This window comes from Perognathus longimembris, chromosome 24, assembly GCF_023159225.1.
Source record: "Perognathus longimembris pacificus isolate PPM17 chromosome 24, ASM2315922v1, whole genome shotgun sequence".
Taxonomy (NCBI): domain Eukaryota; kingdom Metazoa; phylum Chordata; class Mammalia; order Rodentia; family Heteromyidae; genus Perognathus; species Perognathus longimembris.
In genome coordinates this window covers 27,076,396-27,098,424 of record NC_063184.1, presented here as the reverse complement: position 1 = coordinate 27,098,424, position 22,029 = coordinate 27,076,396, and the positions used below count along the sequence as shown (strand labels likewise).

At 33.5% G+C, this 22,029-nt stretch overlaps 1 protein-coding gene across 1 annotated transcript in view; it reads right to left on the bottom strand.

The window, feature by feature from the left end:
* The window catches only part of Lrba (LPS responsive beige-like anchor protein), a 417,455-nt gene that overhangs the window by 277,116 nt on the left and 118,310 nt on the right, over positions 1-22,029 (bottom strand). Inside the window, exon 33 of the mRNA XM_048333588.1 lies at positions 20,036-20,097. Within this exon, the coding sequence (XP_048189545.1) occupies positions 20,036-20,097 (62 nt within the window). The remainder of the gene's footprint in view (positions 1-20,035; positions 20,098-22,029) is intronic.

Sequence of the window (22,029 nt, the reverse complement as noted above, 5' to 3'; positions counted from 1 at the left end):
TTTACACACAGGAGTCCTAAAAGTATGCTCATTTAGTAACCGACATACAGAAATCTCTAGCAGGGCTGGGGATATGGCCTAGTGGCAAGAGTGCCTGCCTCATATACATGAGGCCCTGGGTTCAATTCCCCAGCACCACATATACAGAAAATGTCCAGAAGTGGCGCTGTGGCTCAAGTGGCAGAGTGCTAGCCTTGAGCAAAAAGAAGCCAGGGACAGTGCTCAGGCCCAGAGTCCAAGCCCCGGGACTGGCCAAAAAAAAAGAAAGAAAGAAAGAAAGAAATCTCTAGCAGTTTTACTCACAAAAGCAAAACTTAACCAACAAAGACATCCTTCAAAAGGCAAATGACATCAGTTTGACAATAAAAATTTTTTTAAAAAAAGAAAGCTTAAATTAAAAAAAGGCAAATGAACTATGGTATGACCAACTGAATATTACCAGCACTAAAATGCACAACTGAGCAATGAGAAAACATGAAGGAAACTCTTAAGTACATATTACCAAGAGAAAGAAATCAGAAAGTGTATTACTGTAGGATTCTAACTAGATAACATTATGGAAAAGGAAAAACTATGCTGAATGAGCAAGAGATAGAAAAAAGGAATAAACCAGTACCACAGAATTTTAGAGTTGTAAACTATTCTTTGAGATGCTGTTATGCTGAATCTAAATTCAAGTACTAGCAAAAAAAAATTGCTAAATGCTAGGGCTCACACCCATGGAAAGACTCACATATGCTAGGCAAGCATAGTATCACTGAGCTATGTGCTAGTCCTAGTTTACTAATTTGCACTTAAAAAAAAAGTTATCCAGGGGCTGGTGGTCACAACTATAATACTAGCTGCTCAAGAGACTGAGATATGAATATTGAAATTCAAAGTCAGCCTTGGCAAAAAGGTCTGTGAGACTCTTATCTCCAACTAACCACCAAAAGCCAGAAGTGGAGCTGTGGCTCAAGTGGTAGAGCACAAGCCGTGAGCAAAAAGGCTCAGGGACAGCACCTAGACACAGGGTTAAAGTCCCCCATGACCAGCACAGAAATGAAACAAACAAATATATACACGTGCATGCACACACATGTGCACACACACAGAATAGATGAAATGAACAATGAAGTACAATTGTTATACTTTTGCCTACTATTTATAAAAATGCCATAATTCTCAAATACATCATTGGGTTTCTTCATCATTTCTCTATACTCTGAACTATTAACTTTTAAGAAAATAACAAATATTAGGTACATAAATGTATACTAAGAAAATGTCTATGAAAAAAATCGAAGCCCAAATTCTTCAATTTTCTCATTAATCCAGATGTTGCTCAAAGGCAACAAGTGTTTTCCATAATAAAACATGCTCTAAAGTAATTTGTGGAAGTTGTCAAAACCAAAAAGAACATTCATTAATCATGCTATCCTAAAGCATATTTCTCTAGTTCAGAAACAATTATCAAAGAAGGCGTTGGTCTAAACAATTTCATAAACCACAGCTCAATATAACCTTTAATGAGTTTTAATAGTTGAAAGAAGAGCTTAATGGTCATCATCTTTCATGATCATTTCAATATTTCATCACAATATCTAGAATAGGGTGATGCAAAATGCATAGTACATTTAAAGGTCTTGGTTATCCTTTCCCCAGAGGTACTGATGAAAACATGTTAAAAGCCTCAAATCTAACCACTAATGCAACTAAGTAATTTTAAAATACATTTCAGCACTTCGGAAAGGAAGGACTCAGAAAAAACAAACATCAGAGTCAATAATTTCATACCTGTTCCTAAGCTGTATTTAATTGATTATCACTTCCTTAGGCCATAATTGTTGACTAGTCAATTTTCACTAAAATACAATCTCAGCTTACTAATGCTTTTAAGTTCTGCAATAATGACAAAGATAATACGTTGTAGGGAAATCTATCAAAAAGAATTCTACAAAAATTCAAAAACATGTTTGGTGACAAAGTTTGCTAGAAAAAAATAAAGAGAAAGACAGAGGGAGAAGAAGGGAGGAAGGAAGGAGGGAGGGAGGAGGGAGGGAGGGCGAGCAAGCAAGCTGGGAGCTGGTGGCTCATGCCTGTAATCCCACTCAGAAGGCTGAGATACAAGGATTGAGGTTCAAAGCCAGCCCAAGAAGGAAAGTGAGAGACTCTTATTTCCAATTAACCAACAGAAAACCAGGAGTCAGAGCTATGACTCAAAGTGGCAGAGCACCAGCCTTCAACCAAAGAGCTCAGAGCAATGCCCAGGCCGAGTGCATGCCTAATAACCAAAAAAACCAAAACAACCAATGTTCACTAATAACATGAGCTTAACTCCCCTCTACCTTCCACAAATAAACACAGGTAACAGAACAACTGGTGTCATGAGCTGACACTTAAATTATTTCAATGGAATTCTAACTCCTTTGAGTAAACTTCCGTTTTATACAAACTCAAGTCTCCTAAAACACATTTTAGTGTCTTTAAGACACTAGAAAATATAATTTCCAAATATTAACATGCTCTAAAGCAGATATTAGGTTAGAGTGTAATGAGAATTGCTACATAAAATCCATTCTACTATTTTATTTTGTGCAATTGATTTGTCTAAGACTAAATGCTGAAATTTTTCTGGTGGCCTAGATAACCTCTAAACTTCCTCTTTGACCTGCAGTTATTTGATGATTAGTGATGCTGACCATTTGTTTCATATATTTATTGGAAAGTTTCTATTTTCTATACAGATTATTTGCATACTTTCCCACCGGATTTCACTTGTTTCTGTTGCTAATGTTGAGTTTCATGTAGTTCATTACACATGGGTATTAGCCCTTACTGGATGAACAATTTGTAAATATTTTCTTTCCTCCACTTCACTTGTTGACTGTTTCTTTAGTGACACAGAAGCCTCTTAATCTGATGTCATTACATTTCTCTATTGTTTCCTTTGGTTGTGTGGCCTTTCAGAGTCTTTCTCAAAACATGAGGCCTTATACAGATGTTTTCAAGGGTTTCCCCTCTTTTCTTCCAGTAATTTCACAGTGTCAAGTACCACGTTTAGCTTCAACTGAGCAGGACTAAGGTTTGAACTCAGGTCCTCCTGCCTGCTACCTGGCACTCATCATTTGAGCCAAGTCTCCAGTCCTGTGTTTCTGCTGGTTCTTTTCTTTCTTTTTTTTAGTCTCATTTTCCATGAGGAAGATGCCTGAGCCACAATCTTACCTACATTAGGCTTCAGCTTGCACACCCTTGTCGAGTTCGTCACCATAATAACAGTATTACAGACTTTTCCCCAGGCTAGCTTGGAATCATGGTCTTGAGTCTCAGCTTCCAATGTAGCTGGAGGTGACAGCCCTCAGTTCTGGGTTAAGAAGGGGTCTCATGATTTTTTTCTTCCCTGGATGGTCTAGAATCATAACCTTAACAATCTCAACTTCCCAAGTAGCAAGAATTACAGTTAGGAACTACCAGTGCCTACCTTATGTCTAGGTATTTGATCCTTTTTTTTTTTTTAACATGGAAAGACATGTCTTCATTCTTCTGCTAAAGGATATCTAATTTGCCAACACAACTGACTGGAAAAAAAAATGCCTTTCTCTCCAGTGTTTGGTGACTTTCATTTCTGAATTCTTGAATCTGTTTCATCAGTCTCTTGTCAATTTCTATGCTGAAACTACATTTCCTGGTTACAATAATATACATGTATATATACATACATTAATATTTTTTCAGGTTAGTCATTTTAAAATCTGCAGCTTTGTCCTTTGATTTGGCTAATTACATTCTCTGCAGGTTTTTATATGAATTTTGATTGTTTTTCTCTATTGCTGTAAATATCTATAAATCTTTTTTTTTTTTGTCTTTTCTGTTTTTTGGTACTGGGGATCGAACCCAGGACATTGCACTTGCTGAGCAAGTGCTTTGCCATTGAGCTACATCCCAGCCCTCTATAAATCATTTTGAACTATTGACATTGTCCATACACACACATGCATACACATGTGCACATACACATTCACTCACATGATTGTCAATTACTATGTACTCACAATAAAGTTTTTGTAGTTTATGTCTTGAAATTTATTTTTTCTAGGCTTTCCAAAGTGTTGGCTACTGTACATTAATTATCCCCAATGATATGTCTGTTATCAAATGTAATGTCTCGTGTTTTATCTTTGATTTTACTCATTTGTGTATTGCTTCTCTAGATACTTGAGTTTCACTCTTAAACTACTCAAGATTTCCTACTTTTTCTTATAGACACATTGCAATACCCTTCCTTTTTGGTACTGATTTTCCTGTATCACGTAAATTTGGGCTTTCAATTGAACAATAACTCTATTTCAAAAAAGCATCATTTCCTATGAGTCGTATCACATAAATTTGGACTTTCAATTAACAATAATCCTAGTTTAGACAAACGTCATTTCCTATGAGGCTGCCACTGCTCAAGCTGTATGTTACACAGATTTGGTATGTTGTGTTTCCATTTTCCTTTACTTCAAGAAACTTGAATTTCCATTTAATTTCTGTGTTGACACTTTAGTGAAGAGCATGTTTACTTTCTGTGTATATGTACTCTTTCACAGTACACTTGTTGATTTCAAATATTATAGAATTATATAACAATATTATATATCAAACATAGTGGTCAGAGAAGGCATATGATTGTGATTTCAATTTTTTTAAATATGCTGAGATCCATTCATGGTGTAATCCGTAGACTTTCTGGAGAATATTGCACATGATGATCATAAAAAATTTGTATTGTATAGTTATTCAACATAATGTTCCATTAACAAAAAGCTAATAGAGCCTGAATGGCAAAAACAATCACCTAGTCTGTGGCCAAGATTCCCAACTGTACTGTGTTTATTTGATGTATTGATTTTTTTTAACTCCAAGGTTTGTTTAGCTCTTTTTCATAGTCTCTGTCCCTGTTCTGAATTTCATTCCTATCATGAACTATTTTTTTTAATTTGTTGAGTTGTCTATACATTATATCTTACTGAATTTCCTTAAAGTCCTTATTTCAATATTCTTTTTCAGGTAATTCACTAATTTTCATTTCTTTGAGTTATGTTGCTTTAGATTCAATATACTACTTTGGAGGTGTTGGGTTACCTTGCTTTTTCATGGTTCTTGTGGCCCTAAATTAGTATATGTGCACAAAGGAGTTAATTTGCTCTATCAAATTTGTAAGATTTTTGGTTGGTGTAAGAGCCTCGCGTGTCATTTGGGTAGGCTACACTGACTTTGGCTCCAGATGGGCACATTAGCACGCCCTCCATATAGCTTCTGTGGCTATCTAAAACTAATGTCAGCAGTCCTAAGTATCAGTGGCCTGCGCTTTGAGTTAATGGAAATGCTCTACTAGGCAGGATGAAGCTACATGAAGTGGGACAAGTTCACCATTAGCTCTGGATGTGGCACTTGTGATGGAGGATGTAAGATGTGCAAGTTCCCACAGCTATATGAGAATAGAGTCACTCAGGCAGCTGAGGGCAGGGTGCAACAGTAAAGAAAGAATGCTCCTTAGCTTCTGTCAGCCTTGTAGAGCACAGACACGACACCCAGTTGGCCAGGCATGCCGACACAATAAACTTAGTAGTTTAGGGTGGGTCACTTGTCAGTGCCAGGTAGCCATTCAGATGCCTTCTCGGGCCTTGGACGTGAAGCCACACACTGCAGCTGGCCAGCTGCTTCCTAGGGCTGAGGGTGCGTGGATGGGAGTGCCTGACTGCTTTCCAGAGCTGAAGGTGGTAGATGAGACTGCTTAAAATACCCACATGTTTCTAACTGGAAATACATATTTTTCTATTATTACTCTGGAAAAAACTGAATAACAGAATATTTGAGTTTCAAAAATATTGGTATCAACAACACAAACAAATTATGAACTAATTATTAGGAAGTTGTGTTTTTCTAAACACTAAAGTCAGTACTCTAATCTATCAAATAAATTAATTTTATCTTAACTTCTATTGGTATGAAAACAGTCTCCAAATACACGTTTTGATCTTAGAAAACAATTTATATTGAAGATAGGAATGAAGAGTAAGTTAACAAATGTCTGAACTCACAGTCAACTACTTTGTTTTCCTTACACAAGCAGAAAAAAATTTTTTAAAGCTTCAGTAGTTTTTTTTTTTTTCTGATTTTCTTTTTCTTTTTGTTTTAAAGACAGTCTTGTTGTGTTGCCCAGAATGGACTCAAAAATCCTACTTAGACTCCTGAGTAGTGGAGATTATAAGTATATGCCACTGTGCCTCACTAGGACTTCAATTTTTTAATTCCGTATCCTTATTCCTTTACTATATCCTTTACTCCTTCTACCTTTGTAAAGTGAATCAGATTGGATAATTATAGTTCCAATGACCCAGAAAAATGGTAGAAACACTATTAGGAATGCAAAGGGAAAACTACAGAGAGAAACCAAATGAAGAAGGGAATGTTTTAACACAAAATTGAGAAACATTATACACAGGACTAAAGGTCAAAACGAGGCAAAACTTTTTCACGGTTAAGATACAGTAATCTTAAGTGCTCAAAGTAAACTATCCATAACTTTTCAACAGTTGTGTGCACTTTGTGTCAGCACTCTCTCAACAGCATATCTCACAGGAACTCCTGTAACCACACACTGGAAAAGAATATAACCTAATTGTAAAAAAAAGTTTCATTCCCTTATATCTTTAGTATGATAAAACAAATTGTACAGTGAAAAAGTAAAATAGGTTATTGCCCTTTAGAAAGTGCTAGTTTAAATTGTTTCTGTGCACAAATACATACTAAATGTACATCTACTTTGTACAAATATTATGGCTTGTGGAGTAAATATACTTAGAATTAATTATGAAGCTAAAAGAAAATAAACTTAAAATCTGATTAGCAAATAGCTAATTACTACTTAAGTAACAATTAGCAAGGAATTAAATATTTAAAGAATATTTATGTTTGGTCTAAAATATAAGGTACAAAGCTATTTAAGCTAAAAAGATTAAAATATCGTGTAACCAGTTAGTAATTACTATAAATATATACTATTTAAAAATAATCAGGTAAAAATTCTGCTATGTTTAGGTATGTAAAACGTTAATATATTTGTAGGTGTTTTGAAAAAACCTGTCTTAATTTTTTAGTAAACATATTTAACCAATAATAATCCTTCTTAAAAACTACAAACTTGCCCTAATTCATATAAAAACCATGATTTTTCCTAAGGATGACAAAAGCTGCTCTAACCCTTCCCAACAACAAGTTCTCAACAGATGATCATCATTATGACTGTTATCAGGGCCCCTCATTCAGGAGCTATATAAATGTGTCCTATTAATACATGGTCAGTCTGTTTGGCAACTCTAGTTCCCCAGACATATGGAAAGTACTGCCCTTTGAGGTCTGAAGTCAAGTCTATAGGGAATCTCAAAGCCTGCACTGAAATTACAAGGAGTGTTCATTAAAGACTTCTGGAGAGAAAACATGAAAGACTTCCATTAAAACTACATAAAACAGCTAATTATTTTAAGAGATTTTTTAAAACATCTAATGTACATAGTGTAATAAAAAGTATTTAACTGAATTATTTTTAAAGCAATACTTTCATTACTTGAGTGGTTTCCTTCGTGTCTTTTACCTCCCACTTATCATGCATTTTATAAGAATAATCAACACAAGATTTTATTATCATGGGAGAGAATTATCTCATAACTAAATTCTTTGTACACATGCCTATAAATACTTTCCAAATGAAGTTTAAGATCAAATTTTTGTTTTGTAATTATAACTTGGAATGACATATGGTATGACCTTAAATTTAGCCAGACATCTACACAGAGGTATGTATTTTGATTTTTTTGTATTTTTATTTTATTTTGTTTTCTTTTTATTATTATTAGTTATTAAGTAGTCATACAAAGGAATTGCCCATTACCCAAAGTAGTTTATGAATACAATGTATCTTGATCAACTAATCTGCTTATTTAATTTTTATTCCATTTTAAACCAGTAATTATTATTGCAAGCACAAAATTATCTTACCCAACATGTTAATATTTATCACATATTATGCAAAAATAAAAACACAAAGACTGCAAACTTTAAGAAAATATCTGTAAGTTGATTTTAAAATGTTGCAAGAAATTGCTTGTCATAGATTTTGAAAAATACAAAATTATATTTTCTAATGGATAATGTTGGCATTTTAACTTTGTTTAGGCATTTTTAGCTTGAGAATAATATCAGTCATTATGTTTCACAACAAAATAATGTTCCTATTTATTCCACTAACAAATCTTTAAAAAATGTTATATAAACTTAATTACTTTGCTTCAATCATTTCTTGAATTCACATATATGTTGCTTTCTGACAGCCTAATTCCAAAAAGAAATTACAACCTCAATCCGTATGTAAAAAGACAACAGAAAGAAAGTACATTAAACCAGTTTAAAAGAATAAAAATCTAAAGAAAACAGATTACCAATGATTTATATGAATGCCTAGTGCTGAAGTTAATTACAAGCAACCCAATAAAATAGTGCCTTTTATTATTGCATAGCAAGTAATAGCTCTAGATGTAAAAACCAGAACTCTTTCTGCTGACTTTTGCATGCCCAGTCCCACAGCACGCAGCATTAAGAATTAAACATATGGTAAATAAGGACTATAGAAAACAGCAGTTTTTAACTAAAAGCAGAAAACTTTCCTGCTGTTTAACTATTTGGAGTCTTCCACTCTGGACACTGTAAACTGATACCATGTAATTCATTTTAAAAAATGGTCAAGATTATATAAAATGCAGTTTAAATTTCAGTCCTCACAATTTAACTTAAACCTAAAATAAATAACTATAAAATAACATTGTGCTGAGTTAGCATTCACGAGGAGCAATTAAGACTTTTTAATGAGTATGCTAAGAAATGATACATTTTCAAAAATTAACTTTTTCTAAGCATTATATTACCTCCACTTATAAAGCCTGTTCCTAATACTAAATATGCACTATATATGTATATACATTACTTATTACAGCAATCTCTTTTAGTTGTCAAGAACACCAGGCACATGATTAATTATTTTTGTGGCAAAAAGGAGCAAGACCTTGCAATCTGGAATGATTTGATTACTCTATTTAAATAAATTATTACCAATTATTTTAATGGGATATTAGTTGATACCAATGATAACCTAAAACTCCTAAGACATTTTATGGATAAACATCTTGATATAAACCATTCTTTGGTTTGCAACCTAATTGAAAGAGTAATACAAGTCAAACAACCCCAATCAGAAAATCTGAAATCTTAATTGAATGCTTCCAAAACCTAAATGTCAATCAATGTCCACATGATACCCAGGAACATATTTACATATTTACATATGTGCATATTTACATGTATAAGTTTTTCTTCAATACATCTATACACTGTAAATATATAAATCAAGTAATTGATATACATGTATATAAACATATTACCTCAAGTACTTATATTTTTGTGCTAATAATACTTAAGACCTCTCTTAGTCTAAATCTAATTCTTAACACAGGCTTTTTCTAATTATATTTCTTTTCTGTCTTGTTCCACTCTGATAGGACTCCAAACGAAAATTATCATATCAAATAAGTAGAAATAAACCAGGTTAATTTGATTTTCTGTTATTAAAATGTTTTTCAAGTATGCATAGCAAGGTATTTTCAAATAAATGTAATGTAAACAAGTGACTAAAGTTTATGAAGATCTTTACAAATCATTAGGGCAGTAAGTCCTATCACATCAATGTTATACTTAAGTATATTTAGTTGCATTTCCTAGAAAGCTAAACAGAAGAGTTCCCTAGAAATAGGTGAAATAGAAAATTATGCAATTACCTATGGGAGCATATGAATAAAGGTAATTTTTTTACCAACATGAAAAAACAAAACTACTACTCTATGAGATCTCTTCTAATTCTAGTATTCTTTAAAACAGATCAGAGTGGCTGGGGATATGGCCTAGTGGCAAGAGTGCTTGCCTCATATACATGAAGCCCTGGGTTCGATTCCCCAGCACCACATATACAGAAAATGGCCAAAAGTGGTGCTGTGGCTCAAGTGGCAGAGTGCTAGCCTTGAGCAAAAAGAAGCCAGGGACAGTGCTCAGGCCCTGAGTCCAAGGCCCAGGACTGGCCAAAAAAAAAAAACAGAACAGAGTGGACTAGTATCTATAAAAAAACAGAAAGATAATCAAAGACATTAAGAAAATAATAGTAAAATGAATCTGAGCAATAATAATCTGAAATACCTATTCCACAAAGAGAAAACAAGAGGCAGTGGATGGAAATAATGCAGAGCAAAGATTTAGGGCTGGGCACAATGGTTCAGGTCTGTCATCTTAGCTCCTTGGAAGCAGAGATTGGGGATGGTGGTTTCAGACCACTCAGGCATAGAAGTTGAGGATACAATTCCATCTCAACCAGTAGCTGGGTCTGGTGGCACACACCTGTCATCCCACACTACTGGGGAGAGACACAGCTGGGCACAGTGATGCACTGTCTGTCATCTCAGAGATGAAGGGGAAAACAAACAGGAGAATCACAGTCCAGGCAATCCCAGGTCTGAAATAAAATCCTATCTCAAAAATGACCAATGTACAAAGAAACCAGCAGACTGGCTCAAGTGGTAGAGCATCTGCCTAGCAAGTGGGAGAACCTGAGTTCAAACTCCAGTACAACAAAAATGAAAGGGAACTTTCTTGGTTCTTGAACACATTTTAAATCAGTAATAGTAACTATAATTTATAACCTTCTCTACACACTTTTAAACATATTACCTAATATGTTCCTTATGTATAAGGAGCATATATGTGTGTGTATCCCTATACATGTCTCATACATGTTTAAGAGACAAACCCTTAAGTATATATATGCCTCACACATATATGTCCCATATACATGCCTCCTACATGTATGATACAAAAATTACCCTGAGTGTATGTATGTATATATATATATGTATGAAACCAAGGCATAAACAAGTATATTTGCCCAAAATAACATAATTAGTCCACAAAAAAATGACTCTTAAAATTCAAAATCTACCATCACAGCATTTTCCTGGCCTCAACCTTTTCTTACACACTTGCCAATCATTTTTCCTTTCTCCTGTTAGCCATGGTACTTCTACATTGTCCACCTTAAGCATCACAGGAATCTATTATTTGTAAAGCAAAAAGCTAATCACTGATTATTACTTCCTTCAGAACTAAATCAAAGATCAAACTCCAGATTTTGTTCAGACTGAACATGCTTCTGAACTTTCCTATTAAGAAATAGTGCCCTGATTTTAAAAAATGACTAAATAAGGGGGCTGGGAATGTGACTTAGCGGTAGAGTGCTTGCCTGGCATGCATGAAGCTCTGGGTCCAATTCCTCAGCACCACATAAACAGAAAAAACTGGAAGTGGCACTGTGGCTCAAGTGGTAAAGTGCCAGCGTTGAGCAAAAAGGAAGCCAGGGACCGTGCTCAGGCCCTAAATTTAAGCCTAAATTTAAATTTAATTTAAATTTAAGGACTGGCAATAAAGAAAAAAAGACTCAATAAACAAGATGGAAAACTTGGATAATTACTTATATAGTAATTGTTCTTTCCTAAATGATGCTATTACACTCGGACAGTACTTGTCAAAGCACCATAATGGTACCTCAGAGACAACAAAGTAAAACAATGCCAATACTTTTTTAAAAAACAAAATAAGATTTAAAGACTGAGGAAGCTAGAAAGGCAACATTAAGGAATTCTATGCATCTATTAGAAGGAATGACTTAGCCCCATTCGTGAGGAAATGGAAAGGCTTGGAAAAAAAATCATACTAAGTGAAGTGAGACAGACCCAAAGAAACAAAAGCTATGGCTTCACTCACTGGAAACAATTAGTACTTGTCTAGGGTAGTCCTAGCAGAGGAACACAATAGCTCAATAGCAATGTACATATATGACATAAGATGATCCTAAGCAAAATGAACTACCAGATTTGGAAATAAGAGGTTTATCTCTGTTGTTATTTCCAATGTACCCTATGAAATTATCCCTTTTTCTTTTGTCTTTCTTCCCCATGGCTTTACCCCTGATGTCACTGTAACTGACTTTGGTACACTGGGTACTATATGTACATTTATCAGAACGAGGGAAGAGGAACACCAAAATGGAGAGACAAAGGGTAAAAAGTGAACAGATGCCACAGCATAATTTACAACACAATATGTTGTAAACCAACCAGGGAGGGGGGAAGATGGAAGAAAAACAAAGGAGGACATAAAAACTTTGATAAGAAATGTACTCACTGCCTTACATATGTAACTGTAACCCCTCTGTACATTACTTTGACAATAAAAATAAGAATAAATAAAAAAGAAAGGCAACATTGACTACTTTGACTAAAATCCATTAATGCACCACAAATATAACAGTTGTAAAAAAAATATTCAATGTAAGAACATAGTTAAACCTTTATAAAATTATCAGCAGGTCTGCCAGTAAGCAAAGACTTTCTAAAGTTTTATGATTTTAAACCTAGCCTTTTTTATGATGCCTCAACCCCAGAAGATTGATTTGAAGTGATAGGAAAAGGGCGGGGGATGGGCCAAGCAGAAAAGGCAATAACCACCAAGAAACAGAGACACTGACCTATAGGTCAGTATTTGTAACTACATTAAAACCAAAGAACAATGTTATGTTCAGGAGATTCCCATTTGTGCATTCCTCTCTTTTCCTAAGTCTCTTCTTAATCCCAAATTTAAAAGACTAGTTGTAAAACAGTAGGGTGTCAGATTAAAACATACTTTATTTTCAGAAGTCTCCATACTCATAGGCTGGCTTCCTGTCAGGAAGAGTTCCATTTCAGTGAATACCCCAATCAGCAGGGAACTTGCAGAATTAAGTGCCAGTTGATATTACTTTGTTTTCCATTTACCACCCTTGAGAATAACGTTCAAAGACGTAGTCATATAGTCAGCATGGTGTCATCCTTCTGACTAGACTGCCAAGCCACAGGGTGTACTGCCAGTTCCACAAAATTTACCTTAAAAGGTTGTGTTTTCTAAATCCTAGTGTGCTGGTGAATTAACTGGACGCCTGTGTTTCCGATTAAATTCTTTATTTAAGTAAAATTATGCTTCCTTTGGCTTGTAACATGCACTTTAAATTAATAGAGAAAAGTCTATGTCCAAATTCAAATGAAGAGCAATTATTAAACTACCCTTTGTATCCTACAAAAAAAGGGAAATATGTTTAACTGCTTGCTTTTTAAAAGATGGTACTATGCTCTCATTTAGTATTTAGCCTTAATATGGCTATATTATGAGCTTTAAAAATAAATCTGCACTGTTGATTATTATCCCATACACAGCAACACAAAGCCTCAGGTACTAACAATAACAAACTCAGGGACCATCAACATATATACCCACTAATTTTCTGAAAGTATATCCTAAAAAAAGAAGTATGAGAACATCGAAAGGACAGAGAGTAAAAGTATTAACACATAATTGAAACATAAAATATTAATCCTAGTTGGACCCTGCTACATATGAACTGGACTTAAGGAAAACAAATCCCTCACATACAGTCCTGTTTATCTTGCATAAAAATGGGTTAAAATGAAATAGAATAATCATTGTCCATCATATTGAAGTATACGTTTCATCATTTAATCATATTTTTCAAATTTATTGCCATGAAAACATGGTTTCATGGCATGTTGGGAAAAAATGGTGAGCTGCTAAAATTTCATATAACTTTGTTCCTTTCTGAAACACTGGCATTCAACCAAGTGTTAATATACACTGGTAAATACGTCATTTTTTTAAGAGCCAGAAGTTCAACATTGGTCATAATATGCACTGGTAAATACGCCATTTTTTAGGAGCCAGAAGTTCAACATTGGTCACACTGTCATTGCTAGCAGAGGTTGTAATGAATGAAATGAGTGCTGCCCTTAAGTACTTGACATGGCTTAACAGTGACAGAAGTTTCTGGAAAGAGAAACTTAACAAGTTGTGAGTAGTGACTCTTTTAAGACCCAAAGCTGATCAGGCAAAGCAGATTTAGAACGTATAATTTCCTTCCTTCAAAACACAAAACAACTCCAGGTAAGAATTCAGAATTCATGTTTGAAGCCTCAAGAGAAGGGCTAAGTTGTCTTTCAGATTAAGATAGAATTTGAGTAAAACAACTGCCAGATATAATGGAGTCCATCCTTTATCTAAAGTAAATATTTTTCAATGAGTCCAAAACTCAAGAATATAATATAAAAGAAGGGACTTTCCCTAAATTTATTAAACCATCAATTTTTCAACAAGTTCAATTAAATGTTTATTATGCTACTGACACTGATATACAATAGAGATGAAAGACAATTAGAAATATTATCTTGCCATCAAGGGTTTATTGTCTAATAAAATAAACAAAAAAACTGTAATAGTATTAGTATAAGTAGTAACAAAACTCTTATGCCTTAACTCTAACATTCATATATATATATATATACACATATATATTCATCCATTAGAAAAGATAATATGTCCTTTAAAACATGTCAAGTGATGTAATTCAAGCTCAGAGAGACAAACGGTACATGTTTGTACCATATGCAGAAGCTAGATCTAAAACCTAACTAGACATGACAACTTATACAGGGTTCTATGCATTAACACACAATCAGACTAAAAGAGGCTACACTAAACTCCTCTGAATATCTAAAATACTACATATCAAAACAAATTTCAAGAAACGGAAAAATGTTTTTGTTCTTGTTCTCTTTTTCTTTTGGGAGGGGGAGGGGTATTTGAGCACAGAAATGGAGGGAAGAAGGGCGAACAAATTCAGACATGGTATTCAATATACAATATGTAAAAAATGAACTATAAACAACTTACAAACAAGGACAGGAAGGAGAAATAGAAAGTGAAGTAAGAGGTGACACTGTACAAAAATCACTGTACTCAATTACTTGACTTAGGGAATTGTAACATCTTTGTACAACTCCTTATTAAAAACATAAAAAGGGCTGGGATGTAGCTCAGTGGCAAAGCACTTGCCTAGCAAGTACAACGTCTTGGGTTCAGTCCCCAGTACCAAAACACAAAAGACAAACAAAAACATTTTTTTTTAAGTGGCAGATGTGGCTTAAGTATTAGAACATTTGCTTCTCAAGAGCTGGAGTTCAAACTCAGTACTGTTCCATTCAAAAAAATGTTGACTTTTTCAGATCATCTGAAGAGAAACTAAACAAATATGATTCCAAATACATCTGGATGAATCTGAATTGAGTTCTACCTTCCACTCACTGTTCAGAGTTTGGGATAATCAAATACATACGAATTTTCTCTACAAATTACATTTTCTTTTTTTAAAAAAAAGTTTTATTGTAAAGGTGATTGATGTACAGAGGGGTTACAGATACATAAGTGAGGTAATGAGTACATTTTCGTTTGAAAAACAAGAATCTATTGCTAATAGTACTTATTTAATTAAAAACTACTGAGAATTTATTGCATATCATATTAAGATAAGCAACATGAATTAATCTATAATCTTTGAAACGTCTTAGAAATTCTTAAGTGCAGAGCCAAATGCAAATGCTATAATTGAGTTTAAAATAATAGGAACAATATCCCATTGATATAAATATATTTGCTTTCCAGACTGCATGGTAACTCTTGAACAAAGCGTACAATATTGGACAATCAATCAATTATAGAAATGATCAAATAATTAATTGAAATCAAAGCACCTCAAATTATCTTTAAACTGAGGAAGAGTTCCATATAAATATGGTCTAAAAAAATCCTGATGCTCTCTCACTAATTACTTAGATTTTATAATATTCAAGAAGCAGAATGAAACTACTATATAACATGAGCCAGTGACTAAGTTCAATGAAAATAACTTCACTTAGGTATAGAATGATGGAAAAGGGACAAATTAAGGAAAGAAGGCTAGATGAGATTTTATAATTGTACTAGGAATTTAATGATAGATTTTGCTCTTAAATATTCACCGTGCAATTTATGTCATATAGGTATTTTAAAGATGATGTCTCAGACTGTTTTGCTTGGGGAGGATTCAAACTGGTTCTCAGCCTCTTTAGCTAGGATTACAGGAGTGAGTCTCCAACATCCAGCTAAATGAACTCTTCCTCCTTTCCTTCTGTCTTTCCTTCCTTCCTTCTTCCCTTCTTTCCTTCCATCCTTCTTTTCTTCCTTCCTTCCTTTTCCCTTCCTTATTTAATAGGAAAATATTTCCTCAAATATCTACAATCTAAAATTTGGGGTAAAAAAATTCTTTTAGAAAAATCAGAGTAAGCATTTTAAATTACATTTTGTTGCTAATTAATTACTCAGATAGGATGCCAAGCCAGACTACAGGATGCTTCTAGTTTTTCTATATACTGTATGCATTTCTGATAAATGGGAAAAGAACAGATGACCTGGCAGAAGGCTCAGACAATAATATGTGATTTACAGGACATGAATGCCGCTACCACAAGATTTATCTGACAGCCCTCTCCGATAGTGGACTGTTGAGTATCCGATGGAATGATTTCTAGTCTGGAAAGTCTACTACTGAGTAGCAATACACATTATTTATTTATTAGATGTTTTGGGTTGAAACCATTTTTAAATGATGCACTTCACAATGCACAGTCATAAATTTAGCTTTAAACTCAAGAAGGGAGGTAGTGTTATTGGAATGTATGTCAGACTGAATTAGGATGAGCAACGTAATGCTTTTATAAAGTGGCCTTGAATGCAATGTCAGTTCTTTCAAAAATGATATTAATGTCAAATGAGCAAGATACAAACACTTCATACAACACAGACGTAGAAGTACTTGAAACATTTATTTAGTATTTTCTTTAAATTCATATAGTTTTCTACCAGGTTTATATACATGCACAATAAATATGGAGTACAAATCAAATGTGTTACATGCTGGGGCAAACTAAGTCTAAAATGTAGCTGAGAACTTTGACTTCTTTGTGAGCATGAAAGAAAATGAACTTTTCTAAGGAATGCATGCAGCCTTATTTTAAAATCTAAAGTGATTTAAGCCAGAGTGTTTGTTGAATACTTGTAGCTTCAGTAATCTGGAAGCTGAAGAAGGAGGATAATGAGTTCAAGACTGCCCTGGGCTGCCCTGTGAGTTCATGAGAAGCCTGGTATATTCTCAAAAAACAAAACCCAATATATAGCATTCAATGTATGAGCAAATCTAATTTAATAAATTTAACTAAACATTTCTGCTCAAAACTACAGTGCTGAACATTTTAAGAAACTAAATTCTAATTAACAAAAATATAATTTACAAAAAATACAATTCTATTTGAAGTTTAAAGAACTATGTGTTCACTATACTATTTGGTCTTATTGGTATCAAATTAAATATCATTTTCTCATTTCTTTAATGTAGGTTCTACTATTTGCAATAAATCACAGCTAAACAGTGTTTAAAAATACAAAAAAAAATAACTTTTGAATGGATTCAAGAAAAATAATCAGAACATGCCTGATTGTCATGATATTAACATCAACTAATTTGTAAAGTTTTAAATCAAATTTGCAGATGTTAAGTTCATAAGCATATCCCATTATTTATGTGATTAAAAAGAAGTTTTTGACCTGATCTTTTGATCTTTGGCACCCAATCCTCTCCATCTTCTCTTAAAAAATTAATTAAAATTTTAGCAAGATGGTAGCTCTTTACTTCCCACTCTATCATGGACTAAAAAGAATTATCAATCAAACTCAGAAATCCCCACCCAATATCTGCAAAATGTCAACTTGAAATTCAATTTCATATCTCTTAAGCTATCATGTAGAAAAAGACAGTTCACTTCTTAACAAAATAAATCACTTTTGTGATTACCAAGTTGACCTCTTTGAATTAGGAAAATTCAAAGTGAAAAATGTAATTATCACCCTGCAACAATCTGTATACATCTGGAGCTAATTCTGGCTTCATTTTTCACATCATTTTTCACACTGTGCTACATCTTGTAGAGATGGCATGGAACTTTTGAAGAACTCATAAAAGAAAATGCTAAAGACTTCAAATACCCAACACTATATGTTACTCAAATAAAAACCTTGAGAATTTCTGACTTTTGAAGCTTACAGCACCAAGGGGATCGTCAGATCCCATTTGAATGGATAAATAGCAACCGGCACTATGACACACATGACAAATAGCTATTACAACATGTCAATCTTTATCTTTAGGGATTCTAACACTTCAATATGTAATGTACTATAACAGAATCTCTCATGTACCAAACATACATTTACATTTAATCTTAAAACAACAAAGTAAAACATCATGAACCAAATATGCCACTGTACACAAAGCCATAGTCTGGTAAAGAATCTTTATATTAATGCTTCTAAAAGGAAGCATCGTTTCATATAGGTTTAAAAATAGGATGTGGTAATTATTTCAAATTGGAGAGCTTAATGAGAAATTTTACCTGATCAACATATGAATAAATGAAGTTTTGTAATGGAGATGATTAAATTATAAAAAGACAACTAAATATAAGAATGAGCACACTAAGAAACATAATTACTTCTAACAAGTTCATTATAAAAACCCATTATACGTAATCGTTAGAAGTGCTTGTTCTTATTGCATTTTATTGATAAAGTATAGTATTGACTTTTCACACCTTTATGATTCTTTAATTTGTATTCATGAAATGTCCATCAGCACAGTCTGAATAAATTTGGCAATATAGACATTAAAATGAATAAATCGATACAAAGAAACATTAATTTTACATTATCCTTATTTGTTAGGCAAGTAAACCATGAGAGTTGTAAATGAAGGTCAAAGGTGTTGAAATGGGTCAAAACCCTTGACCTCTGGAGCAATACTCTTCCTATTAAAAAAGGCTATTTTAAAGTTTTAAGTAGGGGAATTTACTACCAGTAAGATATCACTTTTAAAAGACTACAAAGAAAACTCTCAATAAAAACATTCATCTGTTTAATTACAAAACAGAAAACAAACATCACAGTACACACAAATTTTATCTTTAAAAGGTCACTGATGTCTGCAGCTTCTAAACACTGAAAGTAATTTTACTCTCAGGAATTTATTTTCTACATCTTATTATGATAGCTGCCACATTTTTGTTGATGTTTCCCAAGTCTACTGTGTATGTCAAAAATAATTAGCAATGACAAGGATTTAAAATTATTTATTGTTCATTTTATAACCTCTGCACAAAAGGGAAGTAAACCCATAATTCCCAATGGAATCAGAGTGGCACTCCACAAAGCACAGAAATAAATCTGTTTCTGTAACATGAATATACAGAGCAAAGAAACTTAGTCACCTCAAGATCATTTGATCTGAACATTTTGAAGTGATTCTAAAAATATTTATCATCTGCTAGTACAAAAGATAAGTAATCCTTTTAAGACACAAATAAAATTATTTAAAACAACAAACTCAAAACATTATTATTTCCAAGAAATGGAAACACCAAGTTTTTTTGTTATTTTATTTTTGGTGTTTACTTTTCAGTGCCTTTCACCCCCCGCCCCTTGTTGCTGTTTTTTTATTTCTGTACTTTTTGTCTTGTAGGTAAGTTTATCTGTTTGGGGGAGGGTAAGGGGAAACACAGAAATGGTGGAACAAAGAGGGAACTAATCCAGCAGTGATACTCACTAGACACTATGCTGAAAATGAACTCTACAACTTATGGGGATAAGAGGGTAGAGAAGGAAAAAAACTGGGAGAAAATGAGAAAAGAGCTGACACTGTTCAAGAAGAAATGTTCTCATTGCCTGAATCACATAACTGTAATTCCTCTGTATATCACCTTTACAATAAAAATAAATAATAAAATAAATAAAAGATAATGCATCCTTATAAGACACAAATAAAGTTATTTTTAAGCTGCAAACTCAAAATATTATTACTGGTCAACTTTTGGATAATGAAAGTAAAACTCCCTTGTCAAAGCAAATTCATATGAGAACTGACTTTTAATTCAGTATTGGTTATGGTACTCACCTGAGAACACAGCAGCATAACCAACTCCACAACTGAGCTACTAGACTTCATGCAAACCAGACCTATGTTAAAGAAAATGATTTTTTTAATCACAAAGTGAAACACAATATGACAGATTTTACTGTTTTATCCAAATTAGTTTTGAAAATACACCATTAACTTCTTGCTAAGAACCATACCTCTACACATTAGGCCACATAACTAACAAAGTATTCCATAGTTGCTTTGTGTCATCAAAACCACTGTCTCATAACCTCTTGTTTTACTTTCTAAAATTCTATAACATTTATTATAATCCCATATACAATGATATTTCACAATATTCACAGAAATGTGCACAACACATGCCATATTGCTCAATATCATCTACATTTTGTTTTGGAGAGAGTTGATCATTATACATGCAGGGAAGGGAAATGGCTCCTGACCTTTGCTTTCTCCACCACACTCTCTCCCTTCAACCCTCTAGCTATCAATCAAGTTTCCATTTTGTTTCATGGCAGCAGACATCCCAAACACTCTTATTAGTACCTTGACCTATGACCTCACACTAAACCTTAACAGAAATGCAAGCCCTTAGACTGTTATATAGTTCTCATTTCTTATAAATTGATTCATTTACATGTTCTCTTTTATGTTTCATTTTGGTTCACACAAAAATATCCTTAGGAAGCAACTTTATATCATTGATACCCATCTAAAAAGTTCTCTAGTTTTAATTAACAATAAAATCTAAAGCAGTCCTGTCAAAGAACATTATATAGCTAGTACCTTAAAATAGAGTGGTAATAATTAATTAGAAGGACTGAATTGTTAGATCACACTATAATGATCAGAACAATTTTAAGTTATTTCTATATTTTTCTAGGAAAATACAAGCTTAGGTTCCAGGGTTTAATATCTAATATAATTCTGTTGGCCTTAAACATTCTACAATATTACTCCTTTTTTTCCTCCATTCAGTCTCTCCCAGGTATCCATTCCCTCTGCTCTTTGTTTTTCTTCCTGTTTTTAAAAATACCTCAAACACTACCTCAAAGGCAGTAACAACACAGGTTGGCATAACACTGAAAAGAAACAGGTTGTTCAGCCCACTCCTTAAAAAAAAAGAATCTTTTTTCCCAAGTATAATGACAATGGTAATAGTGTTAGCATTGACATAAAAATTAGCTACAAAGTGTCTGTAGGTTCCATTAGGCAAGCAGGTCATGAACTAGACAAAGTATAGTTTCCTTGAGGCTAAGCTGAACTCAGCTCCTCAAACTAAGGCTGCCAAGTCTAAATGAAACCAATACCCCATCTCTCTTTGCTAGTGTGGCCTTCTTTGCTAGTGTGGCCTTCTACCAGTCTGAAACCTTGTCATTTTTCATAAAATGTAACCCAGATACAAGAAGTTCCATTTTATTATCATTTCAAGACGATTATTTCCAGATAGTAAATTCAAAATTTTTCACAACTAAGAAATAAATGGTTATTCCTCTGTTCTAGAAAAACTAGAATTTCCACAAGTAACTTCTGATCTGGGACCTTTACAACTACTGATACAACAAAAAAATTTTAAAAAGAACATTGTCATTCAAAAAAAAAATTTATAGATGTTCTTTTGTTTCATCTACCACAAATAAGGATATTGTAATACCTCTGTATTTCAGGAAAAATTCCACATGTGTAGCCATTACAAGATTTACATACAAATAACAAAGTTAAGTAACTAATTAGTAAGCTAAAGTTAAGTAAAATAGTATCAACCTAGTTGATATGAAGATTCAGTAGGGGGAAAAAAAAACAATTAATGACCAGTGAGTTAATGCTCAAAAACCACTGTTAGTGAAAAGTCAGAGAGCAGTTCACAGTTCAACTTGAACAATGTGTTTGGGGAAGTGCTAGTTTTGTTAGATAGTGTCTTCAATTTTACCTGAGAAAGGACTTCGGAGGCACAGACACCTGATAGCAGATCTCTAATACTAAGCTCTCTACAGTATGTAATATATAAC